Raw genomic sequence first — 11,836 nt, forward strand, 5'->3', positions numbered from 1 at the left:
AGGCAGGGATGTCTCGCACTAGGCCATGTTGCTCAAGGGTCTGTCCAACCTGGCCTTAACACTGCCAGAGTTGGAGCATTCACAGCTTCCTTGGGCAGCCTGTACCAGTGCTGCTTTGGGCTTATTTTGTGCCCTTTTCCTGTGAGGAAGTCTGTATGAAGAGGATGCAAGGAGAAATTAAATGCAACTTGAAAGTGACTCTACAAAATGCAGAAAAGAGAGACTATAGAAACTCATAACTCAGTTATGAAATCAGAAATAACTTCAGATATTTTAGGGAAAAAATAAACATATTTACTACTGTATATCTACAAATAATTTACAGTTGATTTGATACAGTTTGAAAAGATGTGATATCCTACTAAACTTAGTGTTGTGTTTTTAATAGAATATATTGCCCACAATTAATGGAACCTACCAGCCTCTCTTCAGTAGTACCAACATTTCTGAGTTTTATATTTTAGCTCCTGGAAATGAAACTGTCTTCATATAAAATTAACTTCAGAATATGACACTTTTCTCTCCTGTTTCCTTATTACTGATAAATTGTTTTCTTCTAAAGTTTTAGTGTTGTACCTGCTACTGGTTTTGAGTGTGGCCGGTCTCCTTCCTTTAAACACCTAATACACATTGTGTGTAATCAGGGCATTTCTGAGTTACCTGTGAAGCAACCATATTTCAATATGACAATGGTTAAATTGCTTTCCTGCTTGGAAGATGGTTTTCAACCATGTCCTGAATGTTGCATGTGCTTCTAAATACACCCCATGACCTTGTGTGTCTGTCGCAATCACAGTGGAGTGCACTGAACTGTTACCTGATTTAAGTACAATCGACTGAGTTGAGTGTAGTTCCGGGGATGTAATGGTGTCTAAAATGAGTCTATTATTTGATCATTTAATCTCTGAATGCTTTCTGTGTGGTAGGGAGCCCCTGACTTACTTGCTAACACATCCATCTTGATATTGGTTTATTTTGAAGAGAATATAATTTTTCTTGGTACTTAGTCCCACTGGTTGAATACAGTAATTTCACTTTCAATCTGAAACTTGTATCTCTTTATTGTGTCACGGTTATAGTCCTTTATTACCCTATTTTCTTGTCAGGAAGGTATTTCATGCTAGTCATCTCAACTTGATTGTCTTCCAATAAGCTAAGTTGGCTCAAAGATCCTTTAGGAAAGTGTTCAAATGCTTTTACAAGTGTTGAAAATCCCTTCTCAATAAGTAGATGCAACACTTTTAAATTCATTTTTCAGGTACAGAAAGCTATTCCTCAGTGCTGGCGAGCTTAGAAATTCATAGCTTGTGTTGGCTTCGTTAACTGTAATACATTGGGAATTCATGAGAGACACTGACTTGTATTTTAGTCCAATGTTCTGCATTGCTGTTTATTTTTTATGTGGAACTCTATGGAAAAGCAGCATCTTCCCCCTCACTCCCACCCCCTTCTTAATAGGACCTATTAACCAACCATGGACAATGCTGTGTTTCACCACTTCAACCACTGACATTCAGCTGTTTTGGTTTTGGTGATATTCATCAGTGGTCTTGAGCTCTGAGCAAAATCTGGAGTAGCATCAAGCCTTAATACCAACAGTACTGGTTGGCAGAACTCTGTTTAAAGCAGAATTCTATTTAATGATTTCCACTTGACTGCTTTAGATGCTGAAATGACTTGGAAGTCTTGACAGACAACCCTTAGTCTTGTTGCTGGAAGCATTTGCATTGCATTGCACTTCTTTCTAATTGGAGCACATCAGATGCCGTACTTGACAGAAGCCTATTCCATACACTGGTGTTAATGTTTATTCATTTAACTTAGTGCATCAGAGAACTCTTGAACACTAAGAATTATATTCCTCCTCTTTTTACTAGCAGAAGCTCCCTTACCTGAGTTAGATTTCTAGCTACCCCTCTGTAATTGTACAAGTACTCTGATTTTAGAAAATCATCATTCTAAGTTTGTTAACAATCAGAACAAGTGGTGCACAAGCATTTTTATGATGGTTAGAACAGTAAAATTGCAGTCCTAATTTTTTTTCTTCAATCTCATTAGTGAGGAAATTGGGAACTTCAGTTTTATGCAATGCAAGTATGTATTATTTTGTTTCTTCAGTATGGAGAAGTTATTCAGTACTTTTTCCTTTTCCTGTTTAAAATGAAAATCTTTAAAAACATTTATTAATACTGTTGTTCCACAGACAAATCCCAAACATGACTGTCACTTCCTCTTGTTGTCAGCTATGTTTTCCTAATGGTTTTGTCCTTCATCAGCATAAGCTCATAATCCATTTCCTTTTTATCGCGTTTCTTCTGTTGTATGCTGATGGACTAGAAAAAAAAGCTTGTTTTCACAGACTAGAAAACTTGCTATTCTAGCCAAATAGAAGGAATGTTTTATTTGCAAATGGGATGTTTTGATTTAACAGAATCTCTCACAATTATAATTGGTAGAAATATTCTTACCGAGTAGAACTGCATTTAAGGTATCACAATAAGACTTTGACTTTGTAATTATAAATCCGAATATCACTCTTTAAAACATATTTTTATGGAAAAGTGTGTAACTGGGTAGTCTTGGGATGAGTCACCTTTTGCTTCTATAGCTGTCATGGAAACTGGCAAGATGGAAAATGCTCAAAAAAGTGAAGTGTTAGCAGTGTTTTAAAATTTATATACATCATCTTTATATGTGTTACTTAATAAAAGCTTCCCATTAATGAATATAGGACAGCCTTTGAAAAAAGAGAGACAAGCACCAGTGTATCTTCCTGATCCGGTAATTCAGCAAACACAAAGGATTACCTTAAGTGCCTATGCATTTTCTGTAACATAGATTTATTTTAGTGGATCTTGTGGATTCAGGGTAATTCTTGCCTGCTGCAAACAGGAGTGTTGCAGCAGTGGTTTAGGAGAGTTGATGCTCAGTTCAAAACTCTTACATTACTTACTGCAGTTGTCTGGAAAAAGGGCACATTCAGGTGCTAACAAATTGTCCTGAATGCTCTTGGGGAGGCTCCCTCTTGAAAGCTGACTCACAGCTCACTTGGTCCTCAAATTAAATGCTTGTGAATACGGTTCTAGTGCTCAGGTGGATCTGTGACTTTTCTCTTCCAGGAGGCTTTCTGTGCCTCTTGTTGAAGAAGGATAGTGATCTAAGCAGTTGCTTCAGCATGAACTTCATTAGATATGGTTAACTGTAGTGGAGCTAATTCTTTGTTTAAACATCTGATACTTGGGTATAAAATGAAAAGCTTGAGACTGCATGGGACCACTGTAGGGATACACTGAAAATTCTACTCAATTAACTGATTTTTATACTCTCATCATTGCAGTTCAGCAGTTCCCTTTGTTTTTTTTCCTTCTATTTTTACCTCTGCTTTAGAAGAGATTTTGTTAAATACCAGCATAGGCCTTGTGAAAGTGGACTGGGATCATTTGTTTTGAATAAAGCTTTCAGAATCACAGGACATCCTTTGAGTCCCTGCAAACAGGAGGTAGGAATGTAAATTTTAAAATAGAAAATTCAAAATATTTAAAAAGGAAAAAAAAATCACAGTTACAACCTTTGAACTGTTACAATCAGTCTCTTTGGACAACGTGAAGAGATTTAAGGGCACAAATTACGTAACTGCAAAAGCAAACAAGCTAACCACGTTTAAACTTCAAAATCTTTAATTTATGGATTTTTTTATTTAAATCCTGATGTGGAATTCTTGGTTACTACTGTCTGCAAAGTAAAGGGCTGGGGTTCATAGTTCTTTGTCAACTAATGCTAGCTATTCCCAGGCTTACCAGAAGCATACAGTGCTTTCTGGTCATATTTCATTTGTCCAAGCTTAAATGAATCTGTACTGCACAATATATGAGTGTGTAATTAAATTTAATGTATTTTTTAATATTTGTTAATCAACTTTACTTGGAATTCAGTTCTGAAGGATTCATCTCAAATGCTGCTCTGATTAAGTTAACAACCTTTCTGATGATTAAAATACACATCTGAAAACGAGTAAGCTTTGAGAGCCGTTCCTTCTGTCTCACTCTTACACATGTAATAAATAGCTTGACAAGTGCTCTCCCCAAAGCTAATAATCCAGAATGATTGTTAGAGAATGGAATGAGGGGGAAAGCTTTTATGATTGTGTTTGGTGATTCCACAGTGATTCTGAGCCTATGATGAAAACATACATACAAGGAAAACATTATTTCTGTTTAATTTTGCATTTTCTACTAAATGATACCCTTCATTTTGAATCCATTCAGTGCTAAAAACAGACCCTTTTTAGTCAGTGGTATTCAAATCTTTACATGCTGACAGCACTTTTTAAACCTAGGAAGGAATATCCAGATGGTCTCTGATCTTCAGGATGTGAAAATGCTTTTAAAAGACAACTTTAGAAATACACACTGAGACCTAAGATACAGAAAAATGTGGTTTTGCCATACTAGTTAGAGCTCTAATCTGTTATGCACTTCTCACTGTATATAACAGAGAGCATTTCTATAGGAAGTAGTTAAGAATAGTGGGAAAATGGAAGACTCCAAGGTTCTGAGCTTTCTTGGGATTCATGCTTTTCTCCAGTAGTTCTCTCGTATTCTGATGAATTGATGCAGTTTTAAGATATGATTTGGGGATTTTATTTGCTATTTATTTATAACTAGTCCAGTGAAAAGCTCTCTCAGATAAGACTTCTTACTCATCAGAATCCCAGCCTGGTTTGGGTTGGAAAGGGACCTTAAAGCTCAACCAGTTTCAACCCCCTGTCTTCCCAATACATTTTTAAGGTATTGTTTTAAGGTGGCATTTTCAAGGATTTGCAACACTTCTCTAATCTTATCCTAACTCCTCCTTCCTGTCCTTTCTGTACTGCTTAAGTGCAAAATGCATATTATATACCAATGTAACCTCCCCATTGAGTTTTAATCAGTTTTTCTTCTCTGTACAGTCCCTTCAGTCTGAGTATGTTCAGTACTAAAGCCTTGCTGCTTTGGTGAAACCTGCTGAACTCTTAAAATCCAAGTCATTCATGAAGAACTTCAGGAAGGAAACTGCTTGCTCAGAGGAGGAATCTTCAATACCCAGTACATATTAAACTCTTAACAAAGAGGAGACTTCTTAACAGGCAGAAATTTCTTGTTACTGACTACTGCAGCTGCACTGATGTTAAATTTATGGAAGTTCTTACCCCATGTTATATGCAGATTTAAATTTTTAATGTTGAGACAGCTTGAATATATTTCTAATGAGTTTCATTAAGACATTTATTAACTTGTGTACAGTGTTAAAATATGTATGTAGAAAATATTTTGGTAAGCAATATATATAAAAATGATGTAAAAATTAGAATATATTTTAATTTAGTGTCCACTTTGCTACCAAAAAGTGTGTGTTTTAAAGAATTTGTACATGTTTATCAAAGATACAAATTTTTTATGAACAAGAAGTTTTTCTTGGTGTAGGGGTCCACCATTCTTGCTTAGAGCCTAATGTAATTACTTTTTTGCTACTTGGTCTTCTGGTAACATAATGGAAGTCTAGTGAGAAACTAGTTATTGCACTATCGAATAAAAGCACTTGATGCACAGTCTCTTCCTACTTCCAGCTGCTAATGTTTCATAAGGAAATGCTGTGAAAGAAAAATAAAGGGAAAATGTTGGTTGAGATGGAACTTACATGTTCAGCTGCAAAGAGAAAGTGATTTATTTGATGATTCAATTTTAGAATTAATGCTTTCTTTCCTTTGTTTTAAAGGCATGTTTTCACTTTCTTCACAATGTAGAATATTACATTTAGCTATGCAATACATGCTGCAAAAATGAAGGTAGGCCTGACTGAAGTTGGTAAAACTGTGTATGTACAGTGAGTTAGGCAGTGCTGCATTACTTACATGGTTTTAACCTACATTTGGCAGTATGTGTACACTTTCATTAGCAAAGATGTTGGAAGTATGTTAAATTTTCACTTATCAATTATGTAAGTTTGAATATCAATTGGATGTTTTGTGAACATTTTAGTTTGCAAACTGCTGTTAAACACATAGCTCATGTAAGTTCCTGTTTCACAGAACGTTTTTGCAGTAGTAAAGATGCTCTTTAATGTGTAGTTTAATCAGGTGTAATTAGGAAGTGGATTGGGAATGAAGGTGTCACAGTGAAGCACTAGAGATCCCATGGGAAATTTTCACAACTCCACAAGTGCACAGTAAGCAAAAAAAAAAGGACTTGATTTGCCACTAGTTTATAAGACAAAACCAGAACAGATCTGTTACCTAGGAGTTTTTCTGATACCTATGGAAACTTGCAGATCAAACTTGTCTGAATTGTCCATCTGTTCATAAAGATCAGGAATTCCCTGCATTTGCTTGACAGCTGAAGTTAAAGTGCCACGTTATTTATTTAAAAGATATGCTCACAAATTGCTATGGGAAGCTGTACTGAAAGTGTTACTAAGCAATACTGAGAGCAGCTATATAAATCACTGAATAAAACCTTCATGCAATACTGTACTTTTTCCACAACTGTGTATATGTAACATATACACACACAAAGTAGTGTATGTGTGTGCATACAATATACTGTATATTAATTATAGATTAATGGTAAGGTAATTCTACCTCTTATAAAGAATTTTGTCATGTACTTTGTTATGAATAGTTTTCCTTGATAAAATATTGTTTAATTTTGAAATGTAGATATATATATATATATACATACAGCTAATTGACAATAAAATGCCTTTATCATCCAGCCTCCTTGTTTCTTGGCTTTTCTTACGTTAGATATTTTGATGCTAACTAATAAAATTGGATCTCTAATAGAAAAGCAGCTCTTCAAAATCACCTTCCTTCTTCTAAAGCATGTAATGTATTTTTAAGTAAGGTGACATTGCACAAAGTCATTAGTATGATTAATATCTTTTATAACATCTCTAGCTAACCTTGTACTTGCTTTGTATAGCATCAAGTATTTAATCAACGTGTTGACAGTATGATGTAAAGGTTGCATTTGAAAATACTGTAACTTAAAAGCTGTATCTGAATAGAGGAAGCTCTTTTTTTCCTGGACAAGGATGCCTGTTAAAGGTGTACTATACCTTGTCTTTTGCAGATGTAACAGGTTTCTTAGCCTCACAAACAGCAGGGTCTTTGTAAAAACCTAAAACATCATGCTTTCATTAGCTTCTTATCCTTCCTTTCAATTAAAAACTAGTCACAAATGATGCTAATATGGTTAAACTCTGCTGCTGATTATCAGCACATTTGTCTGTCCCATGATTATTTAGCCAGGGTGCTTAATATTCCTGTTGGGTAAGTCTGTACTGCAGTGGATGATGTGGGCAGTATGGAACTCTTACACAGCCACTCTAAAGGAATGGCAAAACCAGGAACAGAGCTTTGGAAGTTGCACAAATTCTGGTGAAAGTCTCATCTAAAAACACAATAAATGCTTCTGTCACTACACTCAGAAAATTAATGGATGCTGATTTGGATCTGTAGAGTAAATACAAAGGAAAGGCAGCTAAATAAGAAGTTTCCAGTACATAGGAATGAACCTCTCCCGTAGCTTTTTTTCTAGACTTCTTATACAAAATACATAAATGCCAGCTAATGTACAACATATTTTTTGTTTTTAAAAATGAAAGATAAATATAGCCAATGTTCTGTTACAGTCTGCTTCCTAACAACAACAAATTTAGGGACAATGAAAGGTCAGGAAGGTCTTTAGAACCTTGTAGCTTTTAAGAAATACCCTGGAATTTGTTTCTCTGTTTATCCTCTGTTCACTTCTCCTTGAACTTTACTATTTCTGTTGCCCCATATATAAATGTATCTTCTTGTCCTGGGAGTGCAAGCACAGGAGATCATTAAAACAGGTTTGATAAACAGTCAAGGATGGGTTAAATAGATCTAAATGTCTCACTGGGCCTGTGATTCCTTGGCCTTACAAAACTGTTAATCATCTCTTTATGCTTTATGAAGCTTTTTGGGGAGAGATTTCTTGTTACAGATTTAGAGAATATTTTTCAATTACAGTACTGCAGAAAGAGGAGGATTTGAGTTTCTATAATAACTGTTCTCTACTGACAGCTAAACAATGAAAGGCCTCAAAAGGTTTGACACTTGATTAGATCTACACTGTAAAATGCAGCAGGCAAAAAGTACGGTAATTAAGGGCCTGATCAAGTAAATCACTGAGGTATGTCTTTAACCTGGAGTACATGAGCAATCTAATTAATTAAAGAAGAACGTAGGTATTCTTGTTGGTAACAAATGCATGTTTGGATCAATAGTCCTGTCAATTGCAAACATGAGCCTGTCAAAGGAAAGATGTGCTGTGTTGCAAAAAAATAATCTGTTAACCCACACTCATTAACTCCAGTATCTTAAAGAACATATATTGTAACTATAATTATTTCCTAATAGATTATTTGGTGCTGTCATTTGTTAGCACCATGAGTTTAACAAAGATACCTTTAGTCAATATACAAATTATACCTTATGACCCAGGAACGTTTATTTCTGTAGCCTACATATAACCCACCTGTAAAAGCACTTTTTCTCCTACAGTCACCACAAAATTAAGCAGTATTCCTCCTCTGGGAAGCTTTTCTGAGAGGAAATATTAAGTTCTTTTACTTGCTTTCTTACTAAGTCTTGTGCAGGGTAAAGACAGCTACTGTTCCATTACTATTTGAATAAAGCACCATTGAGCTCCTGAGAGAATCCAACTACAAGCTCATGTCTATTTGGGAAAGAAGTGTTAAGTCTGGCATTTCACACAGCTTTTAGTCCATGTAAGCACCTGCTGATCACCTCTGCTGGGACTTGCCCTCTGAATCAATTCTGGTGTGAGATCATTTCAAACACTGCACTGATTCTGTTTTATCTGTGTTCTTACTGGCACCTCCAGCAGGTTGTCCTGTGGGCTGAGACAGGCTGTTTAATCAAGAAATACTGAGTATTTAGGCTGAGGACCAGCTTCCTCAAATAAGGAATTTTGTCTTAGCATGGATCTGTGCATCTATTGTGTTTGAATTATTTCATTTGGAAAGTATATTGTTGTTATAGATCAGTTCTAAAATTAAGCTTGCAGCATAGTGCTCTCTTAAACTGGTTTTATTTCTGATCCTTTTTTAAGTGAAGTATCTCGCAGAGGATTTTCTCCAGTAAATAAATTGTGTTTAAGACAGAAGTGACTGATACTGGTTTGAAAGCCTGCTGCAAACAAAAGTTGTGTAAACGGGTTCGAACCAGGAAGCTGGTAATGTGAAGAGTCAGACTGTGTAGTTGCAGTATTTCTGGAGCATGACAGGGTTTGGGTTTTTTTTTTTCTTGATTTAACGAGTTGAAAATCTGCTGAATAATTCATGAAGAGTGGAAAGGCTGAATCTTCCTGAAATGATATACAGTGTACGTAGCGTGGCATAGGAGAAACTGCAAAGCTTTGTATCAGTTGCTACCGTTTCTGCTGCTGATTGCAAGGTGCTGCTGCTCTTCACATTTTCACAGCTCCAGAATCCTCGGCTGTGCTCTGGTCTGCTCACAGCCATCCACTCCCTGTGGGCCCACCTTTGCTACCTACACACTGTGAGATCTCATAGTACTGCCTGGCTTGGACACTGCCATTCTCTCTCACTGCAAACTGTGTGTTCTGGACCTTGCAGCTCGTATGACTGGAACATGCCTTAAGAGTCCCTCAGCTGCACATCTTCCCTTGTGCTTGGTGGGGGACTCCTGCAGCAGGATGTTCTGACCCAGACCAGGATGGGATTTACAGGGAGAAGCCAAACCTGAGCTGCATTCAGCGAGATGCCCAACGCCTCTTCCTGGAGTGCCAGCTCACCTCTGCTGCTGCTCTGGGAGGACTCCTCTGGGACCCGCATCTTCCTCTCGCTGCTCTACGCAGTCTTGGCTATCTCGGGGACCTTATCCAATGTGATGGTCATCTATTTGGTCTTCTCCTTCAAGAAGCTGCAGACCACCAGCAATGCCTTCATCGTCAACGGCTGCGCTGCAGACCTGAGCGTGTGCGCCCTGTGGATGCCCCAGGAGGCTGTGCTGGGGCTGCTGCCGCCCAACTCCTCCTCCCTTCGCTCCGCAGAGTACCGGCTGCTGCGAGGGGGGCTCTTGGGCCTCGGCCTCACCGTGTCCCTTGCCTCTCACCTGCTGGTGGCCTTCAACAGGTACGTGCTCATCACCAAGCTGCCCAGCGTGTACCAGGCCCTCTACCAGCGGAGGCACACGGGCTGCATGATCGGTCTCTCCTGGGCCCTCGCCCTGCTCCTGGTCCCGCTGCTGCCCGGGCTCTGGACGCCAGGCTCTGCCCGGCAGCCGCCGCTGCGGCAGGCGGACGGCAGCTCCCGCTACACAGCGCTGTTCCTCGCCCTGGCCGTGCTGGGCCAGACGGCGCTGCTGTTGCACTGCTACCTCGGCATCGTGCGGCGGGTGCGGGGCAGTGCCAAGCGGGTCAGCGTCCTCAACTTCCACCTCCTGCACCAGCTGCCCTTCCCCGCCGCGCCACCGCCACCCCGCCGCTCCCAGCGCCGCCTCAGCAGCGTCTCCGTCCTGCTGCTGTGCTGCGTGTTCCTGCTGGGCACGCAACCGCTGGTCTGGGTCAGCCTCCTGGGCTTCTTCCTGCGCCCGGCGCCGCCGGCGCTGCAGGCCGCCAGCTGGTTGCTGCTCTGCGCCCTCTCTGCCCTCAACCCGCTGCTCTACACGTGGCGCAGCGAGGAGTTCCGCCGGGCGGCCCGCTCCGTCTTGCCCCGCACCGACGGGCCCGCAGCCGCACCGCGGCCCGCCTCGGCCGCCGCCGGCCCCGCCGCCGCACCGCCCTGCCCGCAGCTGCCCAGGCGGCGGGGAACGGGGGGCAACGCCGGCAGCAACGCCGCGCCCCGCTGAGGGGCAGCGCCGGGCGGGAACAGCCGCATGCCCTCAGGCCGCTCCCCGCCCGCGGCCACCTCACGGAGGGAGGAGGGCCGCCCGCCGCGCCCTCCGCCAGGCCCGGAGCCCGGCACCGCACCGTGCTTCGAACGTTCTCCTGTTGCTGCTCTCTGGCCCCTCTCCTTTGGCCGCGCTGTCAGGAAGCCCAAGGGTCTGGAGCTGAGGTGCGGGTTGCCCGCTGCCCACTCCCTTCAGCTCTGCTCCCGGGTGCCGGCCAGGACTGGAGCCAGAAGCGGCGGATTTAGAAAGCTGGGATAACTGGTAAATATGGCAACGTACGTCACTGTTGTTATGCTTTAACCTGTCGTTATGCTTTAAAGATGTCGATACGAGGCAGGCACCCAGACAGCTGTTTTTGAGACTTTATAAAATCTGTGTAATCCCTTCAGATTCTGAGGTAGCGATTTGAAAAGCACACTTGCGAAGGACTAGCAAGCATCCTTTTGCACACACAGAGTAATAAATTCACCAGGAACCGCTTCCTTTCTCCCGCTACCTATCTCTGTGTTCCATGCAAGACCCTCCTTCAGCTTTCCCTGGCAAACCTCCACATGATGCTGTCTGTGGAAACTGTTAAAAACACGTACACCTTTGTGGTGATGTTCTGGATATTTTAGTTCAAAGGCTCTTTATATAAGGCCTGTTTTGACGAAGGCCTCTCTTTGCCCATCACTCTGCACTTGATAAACCACAATGCAATATGGAGAGCAGTGTTGTCTATCCAGCCTTGTCGCCTGTGTGGTTACAGCTTGTTCTGTTCCTGTTAAATGCGTTTCCCAGCCTCTGCTAATTTTAAACCAGCAGGTCCATTGGGAAAGGTGGTGAGGGAAACAGACTGCAGTGGTGAGCCTCGTTCCTCCCAGGAAGGGACCTAAAATCCTTGCTTTTCCTTCT

At 40.8% G+C, this 11,836-nt stretch overlaps 2 protein-coding genes across 2 annotated transcripts in view; both read left to right on the forward strand.

Annotated features, from left to right (window-relative positions):
• CDC14A (cell division cycle 14A) overlaps nucleotides 1–6,749 on the forward strand; it is a 58,888-nt gene extending 52,139 nt beyond the window's left edge. The window contains exon 16 of the mRNA XM_005141466.3: nucleotides 4,949–6,749. Within this exon, the coding sequence (XP_005141523.2) occupies nucleotides 4,949–4,962 (14 nt within the window). The 3' untranslated portion in view covers nucleotides 4,963–6,749. The remainder of the gene's footprint in view (nucleotides 1–4,948) is intronic.
• Nucleotides 6,750–9,782: 3,033 nt separating this feature from the next.
• GPR88 (G protein-coupled receptor 88) lies at nucleotides 9,783–10,900 on the forward strand. The gene has a single exon (XM_034063743.1). It carries the CDS (start codon nucleotides 9,812–9,814, stop codon nucleotides 10,898–10,900), a length of 1,089 nt encoding a protein of 362 aa, XP_033919634.1. The 5' UTR covers nucleotides 9,783–9,811.
• Nucleotides 10,901–11,836: the final 936 nt, after the last annotated feature.

Source organism: Melopsittacus undulatus, chromosome 6 (genome assembly GCF_012275295.1).
Source record: "Melopsittacus undulatus isolate bMelUnd1 chromosome 6, bMelUnd1.mat.Z, whole genome shotgun sequence".
In the NCBI taxonomy this organism is placed as follows: domain Eukaryota; kingdom Metazoa; phylum Chordata; class Aves; order Psittaciformes; family Psittaculidae; genus Melopsittacus; species Melopsittacus undulatus.

Excerpts from the sequence above, each read along its gene's own strand:
- GPR88 (XM_034063743.1), top strand. The coding sequence starts at position 9,812 with ATGCCCAACGCCTCTTCCTGGAGTGCCAGCTCACCTCTGCTGCTGCTC.